Source organism: Pleurodeles waltl, chromosome 4_1 (assembly GCF_031143425.1).
Source record: "Pleurodeles waltl isolate 20211129_DDA chromosome 4_1, aPleWal1.hap1.20221129, whole genome shotgun sequence".
Lineage (NCBI taxonomy): Eukaryota > Metazoa > Chordata > Amphibia > Caudata > Salamandridae > Pleurodeles > Pleurodeles waltl.
In genome coordinates this window covers 290,373,574-290,397,239 of record NC_090442.1, presented here as the reverse complement: position 1 = coordinate 290,397,239, position 23,666 = coordinate 290,373,574, and the positions used below count along the sequence as shown (strand labels likewise).

The 23,666-nt window shown below is 44.9% G+C and overlaps 1 protein-coding gene across 1 annotated transcript in view; it reads right to left on the bottom strand.

Annotated features, from left to right (window-relative positions):
• Positions 1-23,666, bottom strand: part of POLR3B (RNA polymerase III subunit B) — a 776,005-nt gene that overhangs the window by 32,188 nt on the left and 720,151 nt on the right. Inside the window, exon 25 of the mRNA XM_069228350.1 lies at positions 7,522-7,688. Within this exon, the coding sequence (XP_069084451.1) occupies positions 7,522-7,688 (167 nt within the window). The remainder of the gene's footprint in view (positions 1-7,521; positions 7,689-23,666) is intronic.

Below are 23,666 nucleotides of genomic sequence, written 5' to 3'. Positions count from 1 at the left end.
TTTACAAAGACATGTAAACATGGGTTTGCATGAAAATGGTGCACCTACCAGAGGCAGGCACAATGACGAGAAATATGTTTATTTCTCCTCGTTATTTCCTCTTTGCATGGGTGCTGCATTCCGTTTCACACATATAAGGTGGACATAGCCTCAAAGGATAGTTTTTGAGCAGAAAGGTGTTACTTTCTGCACAAAAAACATCCTGACAACAACATAGGCACCCTTGCGCCATGAAACAAAGGTGCCTGCATTGGAGCAAGGCAGCTACAAGTGTGTCAGCACTAAGAGAGAGCAGAATGGTACCAAATATATGATAAGGCAATATTTTACTTTTGTAGCATGTTTGGTTATAGATGCACATGCTCTGCATCAAATGTAAAACTGCATTCTCCTAAGCTAAAGCTAGTGTACAGATGATGCGAACTGAAACAATGTTTTTAACACTATTTGGCCAATCATAGCTGGATGGGCTAGAGTGACCTGACAGCAGTGCTCTGTAAAGGTGTGTGATGTTAACCAGGTAGCTGCCTTGCAGATGTCTGCTAATGGGATGCGACAGAGAAAGGCCATGGTCACCTCCTTTTTTGCATGTTGAGTGTGCCCTGGAAGATAGGTGAGTACGTTTGTTTTTGGCACAGCAAGCCTGGCTATGCTTAGCATACCACCTGGCAATGCCTGCCTTTAAATTGGGGTGATCTTTACTGGCTTCAGCAAAAGCTACAAAGAGCTGGCTGTTTTTTTCTGAAGGACATAGACCTGTCAATTTAATACATGAGCACCTGATTGATGTCTAAGATGTGTAATGACCCTTTGGCTTCTGAATCTGGTTGTGGAAAGAATAATGGCAGTTCAACAGTCTGGTTAATTTGGAAAGGTGAAACTACCCTGGGCAGGAACTTTGGTTTTGATCTAATGACTACTCTGTCCTTGTGCACCTGAATGAATTGTTGCTGACTAGTGAGTGTTTATAACTCACTATTAATCAGTCAATCAATCAATCAATCAGCTTTTGTAAAGCGCAACTACTCACCCGAGGGGGTCTCAAGGTGTTGGTGGTGGGTCTGGGCCTCATTCGAAGAGCCATGTTTTGAGGTTCTTCCTGAAGATGGTGAGAGATGGGCTTTGTCTGAGGTGCTAGGCAGGCTGTTCCAGCTCTTTGCTGCATGGTATGCGAAGGATCTTCCTCCAGCGATGGTTTTCCAGATGCGTGGGACGGTAGCTAGCACCTGCTGGGCGGAGCGGAGGTGTCTGGCAGGATTATGGAAGGAGATGTGATGGTTCAGGTAGGCCGGCTCGATATTGTGCAGGCCCTTGTAGGTGTGGGTAAGTAGTTTCAAGTTTATTTGCTTCTCTACTGGGAGCCAATGAAGGGTCCTCAGGTGTTGGGAGATGTGTTCTTGGTGGGGGAGAATCAGGACGAGTCTTGAGGCGGCGTTTTGGATGAGTTGTAGTTTCCTGATGTTCTTTGTTGTGGTGCCAGCATAGAGTGCGTTGCCGTAGTCGAGCTGGCTAGTGACTAGGGCGTGGGTGATTATTTTGCTGCACTGATTCACCTGATGGAGGTTATGGCTACTAAAATAAAAGCCAGTTTCCAGACTGTTAGTTGAAAGAGTGGAGTTAATAAAAAGGTGGACCCATAAACCTTGTAAAAACTATGTTTAGGTTCCACACACGGACCTGGGGTGTTCTTGGGGGTATTACCATGTTACAATCCTCCATGAGCCCCATAAACATAGGGTTTTGGGGAGAGATTAGTGTTCCCTGTTCAGTATGTATGCCTCGTCAGTGGCCAGGTGAAGACATCTGAAGGTATATGCAAGATCTGCCTTTTGTAGGTACAAAAGGTAGCAGATGAGATCTTGAACACTGACTTAGGAGGGGTCTTGTTGCTTTGAGATGCAGTAGGGACAAATCTCTTCCACCTCGCTACGCAGAAGGACACATAATATCGTCATACACTCATTAGGGAGTTTAAGGTAACCAAGCTTCAAGCCCTCAGGTACCAGTCGTTAGGTTGAGCTCCTTTGGATATGGATGTCTGATTTGGCTGTGATATTGGATGAGAAGGTCTGGCCTGATCAGGGCTGTTTGTGCGGATTAATGGACACCTCCAGGAGCACTGAATACTAAAGCGGTCTGGCTCAAGTTGGCGTTACTAGGATAAGAGTCATGGACAACTGCCTCATCTTCCGGACCATACATTTAATGAGTAAGAGGAGAAAATCGTAGGTAAATATCCCTGACCAGTTCATCCACAGTGCATTGCCCAAGGACTGTGAATGTGGGCACCCCGAGGCGAAACCTAGACATTTTTTGGGGTGGTGAAGAGGTCAATGGCTGGGGTTCCCCACCGTTGGAGCTACCCATGTTGAACCTTTGAGTGGAGTTCCTAGCCAGACTTCATGATACTTCCTGCCCAGCAGGTCTGCAAAGTCATTGTTCCCTCCCAACAGAGGTTGCACTAACAAGTGGATTGTGTTGGAGTTTTTCTATTGCCAGATTCCCTGTGCTAACGCAGACAGATGAGTGGAGGGAGTATCCCTCCCCCGCTTCTCCTTGTAATATATGGTCCTCATGTTCCTGTCTCAATGTTCCCATCTTGCTCTGAAAAATCTTGAAAAAGGCTTTGAGGGCTAGGAGGATGGTCAGCAGTGCTAGGTAGCTGGAGTGTTGACCTTGATGCTGAGATGGGTCCAGGTACCTTACACAATTATGCTGTGGAGATGGGCAACCACCCCATCAGTGATGGGTTGGTGGTGGTGGTCACTTGCTAGAAGTGGATCTAAGAAAGTCAAGCAACATATTGTTGCTATTTCACCACTGTGGAGAGCTTTTATCAACAGTAGATCTTTCCGATGGTTATGATGATATGTTTTAATTAGCTCACAATTATTTAGAAAAGGGGTGTACTGGTGCAGAAAACTGCAACCAAAAAGACAATAGGAGAAAAAGCTAAAGCCAGGTTGTGAATAAATGACCCTCTGCTTGCACTCATTACCTCGCGAGGCACTGTTGGAGTAGATGCACATGTAGTCTGGTGCGTGACAATTGTCATGCGGGAACCCCTCATAGCCAAGAACTTAATTACAGTTTTTCCAGCAATCGGACCAGTGGACTGAAAAAAAGAGGCAGCAGCTGCTGTGATGCCATTATCCTTTGCTAGATGAAATATACTTTCTCTGTAGCTGCATTTAAACACTGAGCCCAAGAAGGGCTAGATTTTTGTGGATGGAGGTGGGAGTTTTTATGTTTAGGCGGTGGAGTAGGGTCACAGCTGTACAAATGTGTGCTAGGCACTGGTGTCTGCTTCCTCTTTTGATGAGCCTGACGTCAAGGTAAGGAAAGACACAAATACTGCCTCTACCAAGGTGTGCGGCCACCACTGCCAGGCACATTGTGAACACCCTGGAAGCTGTATCTAAAGGTAGAATGTTGAATTTCTAGTGTTGTCCAATGACTACTAACCAAAGGTGCTGGTCATGGGCAGCGTGGATAGGAATATGTAAGTAGGCATCCTTCATATCTGACACCATCATAAAGTCTCCTAAGAGGAGTAAGACGTCCTGTACAGTTGTCATATGAAACTGCCCCGACAAGATGTACTGGTTTGGTGGCCTCAGTTGTAAAAAGGGCCTGAGGGAAATGGCATGAGGGTGGTGTGTTGATTTTTGTGAATTCTAAGCAACATCCCTGCTGAACTACTCCTAAAGTCCTTGATCTGAGGTGATTTCCTCTTAGTGGGGAAGGAAATCCTTCAGTATTCCCCAGCAGGTATTGTGTTATCAGGGGAGCGCAGGCAAATAAGTGTTTGGAGGAGTCACCGCTGCCCCAGCCCTTGTTGTTGTCCCCCTAGCTGCCCCTTGTATACCCTCTGCCTGACTGACTCATGAAAGGCCTGCTACTGGACCACTAACTTTGCACCTGTCTGGAGAGGTGGTGTCTTTCTCTGACTCTGGCTTGTTGCCTGCAACTGTCCCCATTGGACAGGTAGATTATAATGTCCCCATAGACTTCGCTATCTTTGTCTCCTTCATTTTTTCTAACATCTCTTCTACTAGGGGGCCAAAAAGATGCTCCCCATCGAACTGGATGTTTAGCAGATACTGCTGTATCGCCAGCTTGAACCCGAGAAGCGTAGTCATGTATGGTGGTGCAGCAAAATGCTGATCTTAATGCTACAAGAAGCAATACCCAAACCATCCAGTGCACTGTGGATATTGCATGGGAAATAAACTCCTTGGCCACAAGCTGCCCCAGTGATTTAATTTCCTCCCAGTGAAACCTGTAGTATAACAATAACCCAACAGAATTTGCGATTCGCTAGTGGGTTGCTGTTGTGACTGCTGTGTGCTTATGAGCAGCACCAAGGTGATTGCTTTCCGTGTCTGTTCATGGGGAGGGTGGGCACTTCGGTGCTGTATGTACCACCAAAGGAGTGTGCCGGAACCTGGCCATGGGCATACAGTAGGTCCTGGAGATAGGCTTGGAACTTCTCCTTGAATAATGGTGTGATTACCCGTGCCTTAACAGGGTCTTTTAAGTTATACGGGAACAACTTATACTTGTCCTTGAGCATGAGGAGGGACTGAACAGTATGTTCATTTTCCACTAGGAAGCTGTTGTCATCTTCCAGAGCATGCATGTAAACCTTATGGTGGCAGGTTACCCTCTGAACATCAAAAAGTGACCCGTATGGCTCAGATCTGTAGAGACGTGACTGAGCCGTCTTTGTACACATTAGTGTCAAACGTTATTGATGACAATAGTCTGTACTGGAAACAGATGCTTTAGTCTACTTGAGGAATGTGAGTTTACCCTCTAAAGTGAGAAAGACAAACAAATGGCTTTAGTCCCGATAAGCCAGCAGAGTCATACCTTTGGATTGAAACAGCAACAAAATACCTTGGGTTGTCTACTGATTATTCAACATGGAGATCTGAAAATTCATGCTGGACTTCTGCTGTAGGTTATTGTTTGACAACCTGGGTTCTACTTGCGTAGTAGAATATAGAATTCACATATTCTCCATTTTGAACTGCTATCTGCACTATTGTCTATTTAATGTTGATTCACCGCGATAGAAGAATACAGGCTTTTTGTTTACACAAAGAAGCTTGGTCCACTGACTTCCTTCACCAGTTTTTGCAGGATGGGTGCCTCCGATTCGTCTGATCTGCTTTGGAGGCGCTCTTGGTTTCAATTTAGGCTCCAACAGAGGGTGTTCGGCACCTTCTGGTCCAGGGGGAAATGGCAACTGTTACAACTTGACACCCTTTGCTGGTTGCCTTCTCAGCTCTGAAGACTTTTCCTGGTGCCAGAAATTGGTGAACCAGTGGCTGGCTGCTTCTTTCTCTGCTGCTCGGGCTCAATGCCTGGCTTCCACAGGAGTAATGCTCTGCCTAGACCTGGGGGTGTTTAGCAGAATAGGGGTCTACCTCAGTCTTTGCTGAGCTGGAGTGATACTCACATCCCTCAATCTTCTTTGTTCAGGGCCCTGCTGTTTCTGAAACCACAAACACCCAATCTTATTCTTCTCCCTCAGATGTGCTCGATGACAGCATCTCGAGGCTGGATGTCTGTTGGTCCACCAGTCCCACTTCTGCCTCCTTAATACTGAGAGGGTCTCCAGTTACCTCAAAACATTTGGCATCTCCAAGACAGACTGCTGCTGTATCTCTGAATATCCCAGTTCTGTTGCCTTCAATACCTTAGGGTTTTTTGTTTCCAAATGGAAGGCTACTAGGCAGAGATCTAGTTGTGGTCAGTGGCGAGGCAAAGGTGGCAAATGCTATGCTAGTCCAACTAAGCATATTTTATGTTGCACCTTGGACAGAATTGAAAGGGTGTGCATTCTATCACGCCCATCCTGTATACATTCTCCAAGGTGAACTGGGCAGGAACTAAAGGTGACTTGACTGAGGAGCCAGGACCTAAGCAAGACAGTAGAGGTCAGTAGAGAAAGCTGATCAGTTTGCTAAAAGGGAGTGCTGCTAGGTACCGTCTCCTTTCCTGAGGGTCCTTTGCACGTCTCCTCAGAAGGGAGAAAGCTGTCTCAGGGACAGGCCCTGTGTGCGACTGTGGATGGGCACAGGGGGTCTAGGGTAACAAACTGACAACTTTATAAAAGTTGTACACTGCAATAAGGTACAATAAGTTTGACTTGGGCATCAAGTCAGGCCTAATGTAACAAGTTGTTTGATACCTTTCAAAGGCAATGATGTCTGGTTAGCAGGCTTCGGTGCACTCTCAGAGTCAAACAACAAAAGCGATAATGCAAAAACGTTGGGGTGACTGTACAATGAGGTATTTCCTTACCCTGGCAGAGTACCAAAAAGGCATATCTGCCTTAAAGAGCTGATGCTGCAAAAGGAAAAGATGGGAATTCCTATTTGACACAGATGGACTGGGCCACTGTAATGTCTTGGGTGACGACCAATGAAACCCGTGTGAACTGATAGTGCTGCCCTGCTGCTTCGATTCTGAGCACACCTCAGTGCTTTAACCGGATGTGGAAATAAGCACGTGACTAAGCAAACCTAGTGCTATGGGGGTATGAGCTACCGGGGTCAACAACGCCATTTTAACCTTGTCCTTGCACAGAAATCTTCACAAAGCATGAGTCCAAGATGGCAAGGCCTGCTGCCTTCACTTTTTGTGCAGCAGAATGTTTCTGGCATGTAAGCAGCATGAACAAAGTTCTTGGAGAGAGAACTGTTTAACTACTCACAATAAACGCTTGTGTGCTTAGCAAAAAAGTGTCCATGTTGGAAGGTGGCATAAGATGGAGGAACAGAAGGAAGCTCCATGATGATGAGAGGCCTAATCAAACTGATCTAATCTATATAAAGAACCTGCTGGCCAGACATTATTGCTCTGCACTCCTCCCTGGAGCATCGGCAATAGAGATGGTATCCACTCCTAGTTATTTCTCGTCTGGCTTTCATAAAGCAAAGGTAATGCTGCTACTGCAGCTGCTCTGAAGGATTTCGAAAATGATGGCTGTATTACCTAAATACACTATACTGCTTATCCATGGAAAATGCCAAAGAATACCACACCGAAGCCCCTTGAGGTTGAACAAGGTTTTTTTCAGCCTTTTCTCGGAGGACCATTTCCTATTATGGTGTATATTAAGTATATCAATCAATATCAAGTACGTCAATTAGGAGCAAACGGACACCCCCAGAAAACGCATTCAGGCATTTTAATGTAGAACTCCAGTGAACATCAAGCAAGTTATGACATCTCCTTAGTCCAAGGAGACCCACAGACCATGTTTGGAAACCTCCCTGCCTATAATTTCGATTCTAGGCGTTCAAGGTTTTTTTTTTTTAAATATCAGCTGAATAAATCACAGTTCCTAGTGAGTGAAAGTTAGTGATTGAGTTAAAAATGTATATTCATATGAGGGCGATTTAACACATGGTCCTAAATGTTTCAAACTTTAAATACTTATCCAACTGAAAATAATAAAAAGACAAATGAATAGATCCCTAATAAATCTGTAAATCAGATCCCTACCCAGTGATGCCAGATGTTACGTAGTCTTTTCCCAGGTAGTTGTAGCCATAGCGAATGAGGTCTTCACACACATCCTTAACTTTACTACCGCCAAAGGCTGTTCCATAGTGAAATCTGCCATCAAGAACACCAGCTTTTCCTGCCAGGAGTTCAATAAGTTTCCCCACCTGCAAAATGAAGAACAGAATAATAACTATGAGTGACCAGGACAATGGACAGAAGAGGAAGCATGCCCCAACTGAGAGTCCAGGAACAAACATATTTTTAAAAGGACAAAACTGAGATTCCCAGACCTGGCTTAGAAGACAGAAGTAATGCCCTACCTTTGCAACCCCTCTCCACAAACAAACTTTCAGGTGCTACCTTGTTGTCTTTGGGCCTCTTTTATAAACCACAGACAATTATGCATGTGTCACAACTAGAACAAGGATAATAGCTGGGATTAATTAGCTGATTATACAGGAAGATAAAGTATCTCATTGAAAAAGCATTACTGATGATAGGTAAAATGGCTATCTAATGGACACTTCTTCCTGTAGCTTTCTTGTCACTGGAAGACGCCCATGGCAATCCTATGTTATCAGACTAGAAAAGGACCACCCTCACACAATGGGCTTTATGAATCTTGTCTGAATTGAGGGAGTAACGTTTGGTAAGTGTGTGGACTGATAACCAGGTTGTTGTCTAACAGGTATATGATTGGGACAATACTGCACAATGCAGACATAGCTGCCTTCACTCTAACGGAGTGGGCTTTAGTACCTTCAGGGGGTTGATTGTGAGCGACAGCATAATAACCTTTGACGATGATCATACCACAGCTTGAAAAAGCATGGCTTGCAACCCTCTCACCATTCTTTGCAGAGAACTCAAACGTCTAGGCTGGGTTTTACAGGGAAATGGTAATTCAGTTGGATTGGGATTCATCTGAGAAAAGCCAAGTGTTTTGATTTTTTCCAAAACTTATGTGGTCATCCGTAAGGTGGAAATCAAGAGGCAATAAGTTCCAATAGGCCACTGCTAGATTAGAAAAATAGCGACCCCCTTGTCCTTACCATACTTTTTTTGGCCAGAGCTAGATTCTATAATCTGAAATTTCGAGTTGGTTTGGAAAATTCTAGTGTAGAACATAGTAATACTGGGCCTGGGTTGTAAAGTTCTTTGTGTGAGTGGCAGTGAAGTTTAGAATTTGCTCTTTTGCGCATAGGCAGCCTTGGAGGGTTTTGAAGCATGCTGAGCTAAATCAATCTTTATTGCAGAACAGCCTGGTGCCACATTTTGAACTACCTGAGGACGGGAGAATATGTAGTCCGCCATGGCTACATAAAGTGTATTCCCGTAGTCCAGTCGACTCGTCAATTTCTCCGCCAATCCAAAGGAATCCAGCATACTAGTTTTCTCATGAGTTTAAGTATGCCAAAGCATTTTGCACACAGGACGTTGACATGCTCTTGCATGGATAGGGAGTAGTCAATCAAAAATCCAGGTTTTTTGCCACTTTCTGGGGCTCAGGTGCTGGGCCCAGGACAGTCTGACACCAAGAGGAGTCCCAAATCTGTTGAGCACCACCAAACAGCAGTATCTCAGTTTTTTCTGCATTCAATTTCAGACAGTGTGCTCTCATCCAGCTTGACACTTCCATGACAGAGCTGGTGAGATTTTTCTTTTTTTCAGGTGTTTGTTCCCTATCAAAATTACCAGTTGAGTATCATCCTCCTAGGAACAGATTTCGAGCCCCTATTTCCTGACAATTTCCGCAACGGATGAGACGTATATGTGAAGCGTATTGGGCTCAAGGAGGAGCCCTGAGGAACTCAGCATTTGGACATATGGGGAGACAACCTGAATGTGTCTAGCTGCATGTATTGAGATCTCTTACTTAAGAAAGAGTCAAACCATTTTAGGACACTGGAGTGAATCCCAATCTCAAAGTACTTTTTATCAGTAGGTAGTGGAAAACTGTATCAAATGCTATGGAGAGCTCAAGTAGGATCAGAGCTGTGGCCTTATCCTGATCTACATCTAGTCTGATATTGTCTAGTACTGCAAGGAGAGTGATTTCCATACTGTTACTAGTTCTAAACCCCATCTGAGAAGGGTCTAGAAGGTTCTTTTCAAGAAAGGCAGTGAACTGGGCGTTGACTAGTCTTCCTAGAACTTTTGACATGTAGGGGAGTAATGAGATAGGTCGATTGTTTGATAGGATTGTAGCATCTATGCCTGATTTCTTTGATAAAAGGAGTATTAACACTTGTTTCCAGGCGTCAGGTACTCTGCAGTAGACAAGGATAGGTTCAAAATTAGCGTTAAAAAAGGGCTTAGCATGGGATCTAAGCGAGCAAAAATAACATGGGGGCAGGGGTCGAGTGGGGAATCAGACTTAACTTCCATCATTATTTTTTGTACTTGATATACACAGCAATTTGCAAAATTCCCTAGTTATGCACTACCTGCTGTAGAGTTAAACTGTTCCCATGGAATATCATCTAAATGAGGTTGTTTATCAAAGGCTGGATAGATACTGTTGATCTTATCAGTGAAGAAATTGCCTATTTCTTCACAGTGAATGGCCGAGGGGTTAATTGCCTGTGATAAGCAGACTGGTTGTTAGAGTTCTTTTATGATTTTAAAAAGTTATTTAAAAGAACTACAATTTTATTCCATTCGCTCAATTAAATAATAATTTTTGGCTCTTTTGAGTACTTTATGGTAACTATTAATCTCTCCCTTAAATTTCTGACGATCAGTATTACATCTGGAGTGCCTCCAGGCTTTCTCCAGCAATTTACACTTCCTCTGTTTAGTTATTAACTCTAGCGAGTACCATTTTTTACAAAGGTGAACTTCGCTGAGATTTGTCTACTTTCAGAGGGGTGCAGTTATTCATGGAGATGGTAATTGCGGAGTTAACATTCACTCCGTAAAAATCGATTAAATAGCCCTGATCGAGCTGGGACAGGATAAATTGGAATGAAAATGATTCAGGATTTATTTTGCTCCACACTCTCTAGGAAGTGGGGGATGGGTTAGTGTGTCTGTTTTGATTTGGTGTAAGTGAGAAACTAAACAACAAGTGGTACATCCAAAGTAGGAGATTATTGTTATAGATTACGGTGGACTTAATATTTTAGAATATTAGGTCCAATGTGTGGCCAGCAATGAGGGTCGGGCCAGAGATCCATTGTTTGAGCTGAAGTATATGCATATCACTCTCCAGCCCTCTGCAAATCGGGTCTTCTAGATTTTGGTAATGTAGATTGAAGTCTCCAATCACTGAATACTTTTCATGTTTCAAAATTAAAGGAAACAGCCAGGAGATGAAACTGGCAGACATTAGTATGTTATAGCATGGAGGTCTATACACTACCGTACCTCCAAGCAGTCTTCTATCTATCCGGGAGAGTTGGAATGCTAGGAGCCTAAATTTTACTTAGGTGGAGCTAAGTTCAATGGAACATGTGAAGCTATTATTAAAGATGACAGTAGTATTGCCTCCTGGATGGCCTATTCAGTCACATTTCAAGATTTTGTAACCCAATGGCATGAAGATCATAATTTCAAGCAGTGTATGATCACTGATCCAGGTTTCCGTGATAAAGACCAGATCTGGGTTTGAGTCATTGATTAAGTCCACAATTTCAATGCAGTGTTTGGGTGAAGATCTGGCATTAAAGTACAAACAGCTTAGTGTTAATCCTGTATCCTTATTGGTAGGGTTGGCGATGTTCGAGGGCAACTCCTTGTGTGGCCAGCCTCCCCATTTGCAATTCAGGCAGGAAAGTGCCCTCTAGTTGACCTGGTATTCCTGGCATGCAATGGACCAAGTCATGTTTAACAGACCTTACGTACAAGTTACTTACCTTCGGTAACAAAATATCTGGTAGAGACATATTCTAGTTGCAGATTCCTTACCCTAGAATTTTCCCCCAGCCGTCAGACTGGATCCGGAGATTTTTCTTCGAGCAATACCCTTGCGCGTCGTGGTTGCCGTGATGACGTCGGGAGTAATATATAGACGCTGCCCTCGTCAGTTTCTTTTAACGACTTTCCACGCCAGAGCGCAGAGCCGCTAAGAACACGGAGATTGGTGCGCCAGAGCTAAGGACCTGAAAGAGGGAATCCCTGTCCCTAGAAATCAGTTCGCAAGCGGGGAGGATGGGTGGGCGGTAAAGAATCTGCAACTAGAATATGCCTCTACCAGATATTTAGTTACCGAAGGTAAGTAACTTGTACATCTGATAGAGACTTCTAGTTGCAGATTCCTTACCTTGGAATAGATACCCAAGCAATGCCATCCTCGGTGGTGGGCTGCGAACCAAGATCATACTAGAAAGTCCTGCGGGACCGAACGACCAAAGTAGCCGTCTCAACGGAACTGACTATCCAGGCAGTAATGCTTACCAAACGTGTGCAGGGATGCCCACGTAGCTGCCTGACAGATATCCAGGACAGGAACTTCGCGTGCTAACGCACTGGATGCAGCAGTTGCTCTGGTAGAATGAGTCTGCAAGCTTTCAGGAGGTTGCTTTTTAGCCAAAGCGTAGCACATTTTGATGCAAAGAAGCACCCATCTAGAGATGGTACGCTTTTGCACGGCCTTCCCTTTCTTCGCACCCACACAGCCAACAAAGAGTTGATCGTCCACCTACAAATCTTTAGTACGATTGAGGTAGAGCGCCTACACTCTTGTTGGTTCCAGACAGTGGAGTCTATCCTCTTCATGGGAAGGATGTGGGGGTGTGTAGAAGGTAGGCAAAGTGATGGACTGGCCTACATGAAATGGTGTAACCACCTTAGGCAGGAAGGAAGCTCTAGTACGTAACACCACTTTGTCAGGGTGTACAGACAAGTATGGAGGCTTTATAGAAAGAGCCTGAAGGTCACTCACCCTACGAGGAGAGGTGACAGCAATGAGAAAGACAGTTTTGAATGTGAGGAGCCGCAATGGACAATTATACATTGGCTCAAAGGGGGTACACATCAAGTAAGTAAGTACAAGATTAAGATCCCACTGAGGCATGATGAAGGGAGTGGGAGGAAATAAGTGGGTGAGCCTTTTTAAGAACCTACTCACAATAGGAGATTTAAAGAGTGAGGGCTGATCAGGAAGCCTAAGAATACCCTGCTGGGTTAAAGAAAGAATGAACAGAAGAACCTCTGAAAGAGGGGCAGAAAGGGGGTCAACAGATTTGTTGGTACATCATGCCACAAATTTATTCCAACGACAGGCGTATACAGTTTTAGTTGATGGATGCCTGGCTGTCAAGATAACATTACAGACTTCGGGTGGAAGGGCAAATGTGGTCAACTGTTGCCGCTCAATCTCCACGCATGAAGGCGGAGGTTGGACAGATTCAGGTGGAGAACCGTCCCCTGCTGCTGCGACAGAAGATCTACCCGAAGAGGCAGTCTGAGTGGATGATCGATGGATATGCTCAATAGCTCTGGATACCACACTCTTCGAGCCCAGTCCAGAGCCACCAAGATAACTTGGGCCCAGTCGTACTTGATTTTCTTGAGAACTCTGGGCAGAAGAGGGATAGGCGGGAAGGTGTAAAGGAGGCCGGAGCTCCACTCGAGACGAAAAGGGTCTCCGAGCGAGTACCGCCATGGAAACACCAACGCGCAAAATAGCTGACATTGCACTTTCTCTGCGGAGGCAAACAGATCTTATCAAGGCTCTCCCCACTTGAGAAAGAACTTGAACCACCTCCGAATGGAGATGCCATTCGTGATCGACAGTGCGTCGGAGGCCGAGTTTGTCTGCTCTGGCGTTGAGAGCCCGCCAGATGTTGAACCATCAGGGTAATGCCCTGATGTTCCAGCCATGTCCAGAGGCATAGTGCCTCCTGACAAAGGGTCCAGGACCCTACCCCACCTTGCTTGTTGGAGTACCACAGGGCCGTAGTGTTGTCTGTGAACACCTGCACTACTTTTCCTTTGAGAGAGGGTAGGAATGCTTTCAACGCAAGCCTGATCGCCCAGAGCTCCAGCATATTTATGTGGAGTCCTGACTCCGCCGGAGACCAGAGGCCTCCTATCTCCTCCTCTCCCATATGGCCACCCCACCCCAGAAGTGACGCATCTGTCACTATAGAGAGATCTGTTTGGGGAAGGGAGAGGGATCTGCCGTTGACCCAATCGGGATTTGAAAGCCACCACTTCAGGTCTTTCGCAGTACCCTCCGAAATCGGGACCATGTCGGAGAGATTTCCCTGATGCTGCGCCCACTGGAACTTCAGGTCCCACTGCAGAGCCTGCATATGCCACCTGGCATGTGTTACTAGCAGGATGCAGGAGGCCATGAGGCCCAGCAGCCTCAGAGTCAGTCTCACCGAAACCCAAGACCAAGGCTGAAATATCAGAATCATAGCCTAAATGTCTTGGACTCACTTTTCGGGAGGATAAGCCAGAAACTGCACTGTGTCCAGAACAGCTCTAATGAAAGGGAGCGTCTGAGAGGGAGTCAAGTGTGACTTCGGCACGTTTATAGTGAACCCCAGCTGGTGCAGGAGGTTCACTGTAGTCTGAAGGTGGGAGACAACTGTCAGGGGCGAAGGTGCCTTCAACAGCCAGTCGTCTAGGTAGGGGAAGACTGAGACCCCTAACTTGCGCAGATGAGCTGCAACCACCGACATCACTTTCGTGAACACCCGAGGGGCACTGCTAAGGCCGAAAGGTAGCACGGTAAACAAAGTGCTCGTGACCTACCACAAATCGTTGGTAACTTCTGTGGGCAGGCAGGATGGGGATGTGGAAATAAGCATCCTGCAAGTCCAACGCTACCATCCAGTCTCCTGGGTCTAGGCAGACAGAACCTGAGCCAGGGTGAGCATTTTGAACTTCTCCTTCTTGAGGAAGTAGTTCAGGTCCCGAAGATCTAGGATAGTACGTAAGCCCTTGTCCTTCTTTGGTATCAGAAAGTAGCGGGAATAACAACCACAACCTACTTCTGGCACAAGGACCCTTTCTATAGCTCCCTTGGCCAAGGGAGCCGCAACATCTTGGCGGAGAAGCACCAAATGATCCTCCGGAAGATGATGGAAGGATGGTGGCATGTGTGGTGGTGCAGATTTGAAAGGGAGGGAGTAGCCTTCCGAATGATCTGCAAAACCCACTCGTCCGTGGTGATATGTTCTCAGTGGGGCAGGTTATGGCGGATCCAGCCACCAACTGGGCGGGAGTGAGGGGACGGACTAGGAGGGTTTGGAGGCTGCAGCGGGGGCAGAGGCGACTTGACAGTCCTCGGGTTCCCTGTCCCACGGCTACATGGGATTCCCCGTCCACGGACATGCATAAGCTGTAAAGCGTGCATGGCACAGTGGCTGGGTTGAGGACGCGACAGGGTGCCCCTTCCGTGTCCACGAAAGGGACGAAAAGGGGACTGTGGTGGGCATGTGGCGGAGGAAAGACCAAGGGACGAGCCGTAGCCCGGGAATCCTTGAATCTCTCCAAGGCCGAGTCCACTTTGTCTCCGAAGAGACGAGTGCCATCAAAGGGCATGTCCATGAATGACTGTTGGACATCCCCCGAGAAGCCAGAAGTACGTAACCAGGCATGGCGCCGTGAAGCCACTGTCGTTGCAACCGATCTGCCCAGAGTCGGTCGTATCCAGCCCACAACAGATAGTGAACTTTGCCGTGTCTGTCCCATCTTTCACTGCTTGGGAAACGACAGCAAGGGCCTCCTCCGGTATCTGCGGCAGGACTTGCGAAACCGTGTCCCACAGTGAGTGGGAATAACAGCCCAAAAGACATGCGGTGTTCACAGACCGCAGTGCTAGGCTGGAGGAAGAAAATAACTTCTTATTAAATTGTTCCAGCCTTTTGGATTCCCTATCCGGGGGTGTGGAAGGGAACGCGCCAGAAAAAGAGGAAGCCTGGATTACAAGACTCTCAGGTATATGATGTTGGGACAGGAACTTTGGGCCGTTCGGCACAGGCTGATGGCGGCGATCGATAGTCCTGTTCACAGGAGCCCCTGTGTTGGGTTTGGACCATGTACCCAAAAGGACATCAGTGAGGGCCTCATTGAATGGGAGAAGGGGTTCTGAAGTGGAAGCCACAGGCTGTAGCACCTCCTTCAGGAGATTAGACCTAACTTCCACAGTAGGTAGCTCAAGGACCTCAGCCGCCCTACTAACCACCATACTATAAGTAGCTCCCTCTGCCGTAGCCACGGTAGGAGGAGACAGAATGCCAGCCTCAGGAGAAGTAACCAGACCACTGGCTGCGCCCAAGTCCTGTGCCCAGTCCATAGTAGGGTCATCCTGGTACTTATAAGGATCCAGGGACCCCGCCAATTCCTCCCCGTTTTCATACCCATAGGAAAATGGGTCTGAATCCGACCTCGGCGAATAGGGCCCACCGAAGCCAATGGCGGCGTCGACCGACGCCGCTCCGACTCATCAGGGATTAGAATTGGGTCGACGTCGATAGTGGGCACTACCGACGTTGGGAGCGTCGATAATCGACCCGGCACCGGGGAAGGTCTCGATTGTGCGACCGGCGTCGATGCAGATCCGCGCACGGATCCGGAGGTGACCTCGGTGGCCAGGGCCAAAGCCGTCGGCGCTGAACCCGAAGGCCCCTTAGCCGAACCCCTTGGGCCCGAAGGCGCCGTACCCGGGGCCACTCCAGGAAACTCGGGGAAGCGCGGAGTTGACTCAAACGTAGTCTCCGAGGACAGAGGCCTAGTGTGTTGACCTGAGGACTTCGAAGAAGATGAGTGGTGATGACTCCACGACTGATCTCAATACCTTCCTCTGGAGTGAGACCAGGACCTCCGCGGAGTTGAGTGCCGGGCCGCCATTAGCTTTAGGGACCGCTCACTCAAAGCTTTCGGTTGCCTTTTTTTCTGGGTTGCAACAGTTTAGGTCCCTGGCCCCTAGAACCTTTTGGGGTAGATGGGCTTGCCGTTGGGGCACTGGCACCGAAGTTGCGTAGAGCCCTTGTTTTTAAGCCTGCCTATAATGTAAACTAGACCGCTAACCTTCAATGGCGGTCGGAGCAGCACTGCCTGGTTGGTTGGTGTGGCTTAACGTCCCACTGGCGACAGTGCTTTATATTTACGTAAATCATAATGCCCCCTCAAATTCTGATTAAATGCCCCTCAAGTACAATTACAAATGGAGCCCTTATACCATGCAAATTCAAGGATAAAAATGTGGCAAAGTAAGAAGCTTTTGCTAAAATGACTATTTGTAAAATAAAGTGCTCACAGTTTTAACAAATCTAGTGGCAAGGAAATTCAAAGTAATGTGCTCAGAGTTTCAACATCAAGTGATTGGGCAATTCTAGCAAGTGAAAGTGCCTAGTGCAACAAGCCAGTGGCAACGGTTGTCTGAACAAAAAGATAGCATATGGCAGTCTGACTGACAATATCTGTAACTGTTACACTCTCCTGGCCATTGTCAAGTCTGTTAAAGAATTGGTGTCATTGTTTCCACAGCTAGCAGCCGGAACTGCATAGGCTAAAATGAGGCTCTGCTGTAAATGGCCAAACCCTTGTTTAAATTCCAAGCACCATTACAAGCAGCACCGGAGGGTACAGATCTGTCAGGATTTGAAATAATTGTGACACAATGAGACTCTCAAAATATGATATATAATGTGGCCATCTAAGAACAGCAGAGCTTCCACTCAAGTATCCCTTGACCATTCCTATTGTTATTATTGATCAAACGATAAAGCACATTACATCATAACTTTGATCTCTGTTTAAATAGAACTTTTGCGTCATCTGATGGTGCCATTTTCCATTTTACTGCATAAATGTTTATTCTAGAGGATCTTCTGTTATGAGTAGCTATGACCCTCAATGTACAATGTTAGAAGAATTATTATATGGTAAAAACTATTCAGACTGTAATTCTTTACCAGCTGTAAAGCTCTCAATTATATAATTGTTTGACACACACTATTGCCTTTTTAATCAGACTGAAATAATGAATATGTTAAAAATATATTATATTTCAATTGCGTCTATGACATTGTTTGGCAAAGTGTAAGCAGAACATCTTCTCAACTGCTGGCCCTAAAAGCTGAGCACTCAAAGGTTTGGAAGTAGAACCAGGTCACTCTGCTGAGATACTAGATTCACTCTCAAAGGTTACCTTTAGGGAGGGTATACAATAAGTTGCAATAGATTGTTGCATTACATTCGTCTCACTCAATCCGAGATAATAATGAATATTTCTGCCTTGTCCAATCTGATCTACAGCACCATTGGTGCTTCAGGAAACTCTAAGAGAAAGTATTTCCCCTGGCACCAATCTTGTAACCTTGTAAACTTCACCTTTTATGTAGTGGCTAATGGCAACTATATGCTTCATTCCACCAACAAATTGTGCATATACTTAAAATCACTTTTGAGTTTATCTCCAGTTTCTGGTGTATCAAAGACACTTTTTTTTAGTACGTAAGCTTGAGTACTATCTACACTGGATACACTGGATAGGTGACAACCGTCTGATGTGCTGCTTTGTATAGGGGCTAGATTGCTTGCTTTACTGCTTCCGTACAAAAACATTTCAGTTTTAACCCATATTGCCCTTTTCAAGGAACCATGGCAATGTAGCATGTGCCAATATGGGCACACTTCATATACAAAGAAAGGAGAATAGGCGGCAGTGCTAGGAAGATCTTGTTTAGCTCTGACCAATGTTCATTGGGATATAAACTTACTCCAAACTTTAGGAGGCGACCAATAAGGTCAAAGTCCATTCCGTTTTAGGTGACAAACAGCACCCAGGAATTTAGCCACAGAGGAACCACTCTCAGATCTGGACAGGCTTCCAGGCAACCTCTGGCTTCTAGGATGCTATTCATGGGTGAGGAGGGTCTTGTCTCTCCAGCAAAACAAGACAAAGGATGTGGATGAGAAGGTAGTACATCTCTATGTACAAGGGAAGCAGTATTGGGCTTGCTGTTGACCCCTGTCACTTTGTAGGCCTTGTTCATGTTAAACTACAGGCTGACCTTCTTGAATTAGCAACCACAGTGAGCGACAACGATCCTTTTGCTGCTTTCATGTGAATGCAAATACAAATCCACTTACAGGTAGATGTAAATCTCCAGTGCTGGCACTTTTTGTAGATTCACAAGCTTGGTTCATTTCCCATTGTCAGACTGTGTGACCCCTGTACTTCTCCACCTATCAGTAAACAGTATTATCACGCCTTGACACAAACAGAATTAATTTAGCAGCACATTCACCTCACTAAAAACTTACCAAACGTCACACAATAAAGTGAGTATGCTGAGCATATAAAAGCTATAAAAAGAGAGTCTCATCTTACTATATGAAAGATTCCAATGGTGGAGAATTGGAGAGCTGTAGCTACAGATAAACAACTTAATTTCTTCTGCAGCACTGGATCCAACCACTGACTCTCTGGCCACATCTCAGTCAAAACAAGGGTGCTTTGCAAAGGTACAACTTCTTCATGTTTTGGGCTTGCATTTATCATTTAGTGGAACGCAGCTAAAAGAGCTGAAGTGCTGGACACACGCCTTGCAGAGCAGGCCGTAAAACCTCCAGCTGAGAGAATGGTTGACTTTGGTGTGGTAGAACGCGATAGCTGTTGCAATCCAACTAGCAATCCCACTTCAAAAGAGATAGCTTTTTTCAAGATGGCTGATGTAAACAAACTACTGGTCTGGTAGTATAATATTCTTGGTTCTTGCGGACCACAATTTCAAACATACCAATGTAGCTAGTGTGTGCAGACCTCTCCGCTGATGTTGTAAAAGCTGCAAAGCATGATTTCAAACTGACAGTTTTTTGGGGGGTAAAGAAAAACTGAAGCACTTTGAGATAAACATCAGGTTTATGCAAAGCACAACTCTACCCTTGTCTGCAAGAAAAGATGTTTCAATTTTAAAGACTTGAGTTTCATTGACTCTCCTAGATGATGTCAATGACCTTTCACTAAAAGAACGTCACATCAGTTTTGTGGCTAAATGCTAGTGAGCTCTTCATACGTTGTGGTAGCACATCTTTGCGAGTCCATGACACTGGATGCTGAAGTAACAGAGGAAATGTTCTGTACAACCCCTTCAAGAATCCCTTTATTACACACTGTGAAAGAAGGGACTCATTAACCAAGTACAATCTGACCACTTGCGTCACTGGAATCACATCAACATTAATTCAATCAACTACTGACAAGATGTCGCAGGTGAGGATGAAGATGGGTGTGGTTGTGAAGACACTGGGTAAGACAGCACCACCCTCCGGACCCCTTCCTTTTTGCCTTATCGGTCTTGGCAAGAACGTCAAAATATGTGGATTTGGAATCCATGCTATCAGTTCAGGGGCAGTAATTGTTAATGCGGAGCCTGGCAATCCTTTGTTAAAACAGGAAATACATGTGGATCTTAAAGTATCTCAAACTGGCCAGACAGTTGAAGGAGATTTCTGAAAAAATACTCCCTCTGCTATGTTTAAGTTAGCTCAAGATCATTGTGCATGGTTTCCTAATAACTGTACTGATGATTTGAGGAATGAGGAGAAAAGGAGGAACATCATCACAATTCATCAAAAAGACATCTTCTCTCAGCGCTCAATGCTAGAGTCACCTTCCACAGAACCTGCATTTCTTTTTGACTTTGCATGAAAATAGACCCAGGTACAGGTCACCTCAATTGAAAATGCTTCTGAAGCAGCTCAAAGTATAGTTTCAGCTTCTGATAGCTTCCACCTGACCTGCTGAAGACATCTACTTACGCTTTAACACTTGGCAAGTACTTTGTCAGCTGATACCGTTGGCTATGGGCAAAAACCAGAGTGTTTGAGCCTAATCAGCACTGATGGGGACTGAGTTAATGGGTGGAACTCCTGTAGCCCTAGACTGAGGCTCCAGCTGCGGTGTTATTTGCACATCATCCCATGAGCCAGTGACCTGAAGCCATTAGCCATCTAATGCCATCTGTTTCAGCTGCATGCACAGGTATGAAAAGAAATGAAAGGAGCAATTAGGGATGAAAGAAGACCGGATTTTCTGCAAGGATTTGTACTTACACACATTCCAATTGTAGAGATTATCTGAAAGACTTTGATCGTATTTCTGAAATATGTTCTTTGGAAGTGAAAAGTCTTACTGCAATGCATCGAGAATGGCCTCCAGAAACTGCAGACAGTAGGTAAGGCATTAAAAATGGTTTGTTTTGGTAGAGTGTCAGTCCCAGATTGTTAATCAATACAAAGATGACCAAGGTGGTATCCAGGGCTTGATGCTTCGCCTTTCTTTTGATGAGCCAAAGTTACTTACTTTTGGTAATGCCTTATCTGGTAACTTGTTCATCTGATACAGACATCTAGCCGCAGATTCCTTACCTCAGAATTAGATACCAAAGCAATACCATCCCCGGAGGTTGGTCTGCAGACCAATGTTAGACAAGAAAAAATGTCCTCCACAATGGACCCGACTGTACAGACGGTAATGTTAGGGAAGCATGTGCAGGGAAGCCTATGTTGACATTCTAATGCAGTAGTTGCAGATCTGGCTCTGTGTAGTATTGGGGAAGAGGGTTGAATAAAGTCACAGTAGCATGCCAGAAGGATGCAGGAAAGCTTATTTATTTCTCAAGTCTGAAAGAGCAGACCCACGGCAGGAACAACTGCTGGGATGAAGGATGAGAGCCAACTGATCTCTCTCTCCTAGCAACCGCAACCCAGGGACGTTCCATAAGAACGTGGAATGCATAAGACATTCTTTACACAACTAAAGCTAAGGTGCACAAATAAATACATAAGAAATAAGAGAGAGAAATAAAGTGGAGTTATAACAAACACATCAAGTAAGATGACTAAACTATAATATGCTAACATACTACACTCGGGTAGAATGAACACACAAGCTCACAGGGTGTTGCTTCTTGTCCCATGGGTAGCAGATTTTAATGCAGATCACAACTGAAATCACTGACTAGAACAAACTTGTCTACAAAAAGAGAAAAGAGACCGGATACTCTTAGGAATTTAGACAAGTAAGAACATACACCACACCATAAGAACTGTGGAAAGGACCACAGGCAAATCAAGTGATAAAGGCATTGAAAAGCATGTAAGTGAGTTACCATGGCAGTGGGACAAAAATGCGTCAGAAGACAACAGATAATATGAACATAAAAAGTACTTGCTCCCAAGGTGGGACTGAACCCATGTTTGGCCAGCACATGGTGGCCCAGAGTCAACAGACAATGCTACTGATCTATAGCTTTTTGCCGTAGAAAAACATTATTTTAGCCAACCTACTCAGTAAATTTTGTATTCAAAACAGCGTGGTAGTAGGAGCCCACTGAATGCACCACCTCAAAGTTTCTAGAACTTAATCAGCTAGTGAGTACACATAAGGTAACTATAAAATATGGGTGGTGCTGGATGGAGTATTGTGCTCTAGTACCGGAAAACAGAGTAGTATAACTGGGCCAGTTACACTGTAAACTGCTGTATTGAAAATAGGTAGGTTTGACCACTGACTTTGTGTTTCACCACTATGCATATTAGTTGTTCAGTGTTCACCAGTGGCAGATTACATTTTGTATTCAGTTTAGCTGCCTATTGGCTTTATCGTGGCGTTAGACATTGCAGTTGAGACATTGCAGATGAGCTGTGTTTTTCCACATGGTAAACTCAGCTTGTGTTTTTCGTATTTTCTCTTACCGAACACGATAGCATGATAAGAAAGCACATATTTTTTTGTTTTTCATCAGTGCAGGGAACAGGTCGGCCTTGGAAGGAGAGCCTTGAAAGGTTGGCCAATTTTCAATGTTTTTCTTCCAACTCTGATCTACAGTAGCCAGCATGTTTGAATATTTCCATCTGAGAGGGGAGGGCCTTTCAGAAGGCTCTTTCCATGATTGTTTAAACTATGAAAGAGGTGGCCCTGCTCAGTAGCGGGGGAATTTCCAAGACCTCGGTCAGGATTGGGCGTCAAATGCCTGACATTTTCCCATGAGGGTGAGGATCTCTTTCTCGCAGTTGAACAGGGGTCGTCTTCTTGCTGGCATGAGAAAGATGAAGAGCTTGGCCGGTCCTACGGTGATTAATTTTTACTTTATCCTTTGCTTTGCAATTATGCTATAATATAATCACATACATTTGCTGTGTACATTGCAGTTGAGAATCACTTTGATATATTTTCCTTTCATTGCTGAGACTATTTTTAAACATGTGCCTTTGACATACTAATCGCCTTCATTTTTTTAGGAACCTCCGGGTGGAATAATAATAAATGTCTTCTTTAAACTAAGAAGTGCATTCCAGAGATGTTTGTCAGCTCGGTCATTAGTGAAAGCAAAACAACTGCATAAAAACAAAGACCGCAGCACTCAAAGTAAGTCCACAATGATGTCAACAGTATTCTCAAATAGGAGTTCTTGGAGAGCTAGTTAAGTTCAATTCTGTTATTGGCATCCCAGCTTCACTTGAAAATTTATGAATACAGAGCCAAAAGTGAAAGGACAACCGACAACCGAAATAAAAAAAAGTGCACAAAATAGTGTTTCCACAAAAATTAACTCCCAAAGTGTGAAAGCGTACACCTGTGAAGAGCCATGAGAAAAGTGGCAAGAGAAACAAGAAGAAATAATTAGGACAACCAAATGAATGGTACCAAGCTAAAATAAGTCACAATATCCTCAATATGGGTAACACAGCCAAGGAAATGATTTACAAGATACAATCTGAAAAACAATGCAAATAATCAAATAAGAAAACCCAAAACAGTTAAGTAAGATAAAACAAGAAATCAAAAAACCATCAAGGGAAAAATAACTGTGTAGTTAAGCGGTATAGTCATCTACGCATCACCCCAAAAAAAGTGTCCACAAAATCCAGGATGGAGAAACGTCAACGGTTAAGAAGTAAATAGCAAAGGCCCCAATAAGAATCACAAGAGTCAAACAAAGTGAGAAAGGGGAAGGTTTCACTGTTGTCCTATATCTGGAAAGGCAAGCAGTGGAAACAAAGTGGTGAAATGTAAGTGGAACTGCAGCCAGAAACAAAGTATAAGAAGCACCACACGAAGGCCGTGTGCAGCGTGGGGTTAGGTGGTTATAGGGGTTTCCCGAGGCCAAGCCCTGTGGCCGTACATGGCGGCGGTTGGATTAACGTATAGTAATGAAAATGTAACCATATAA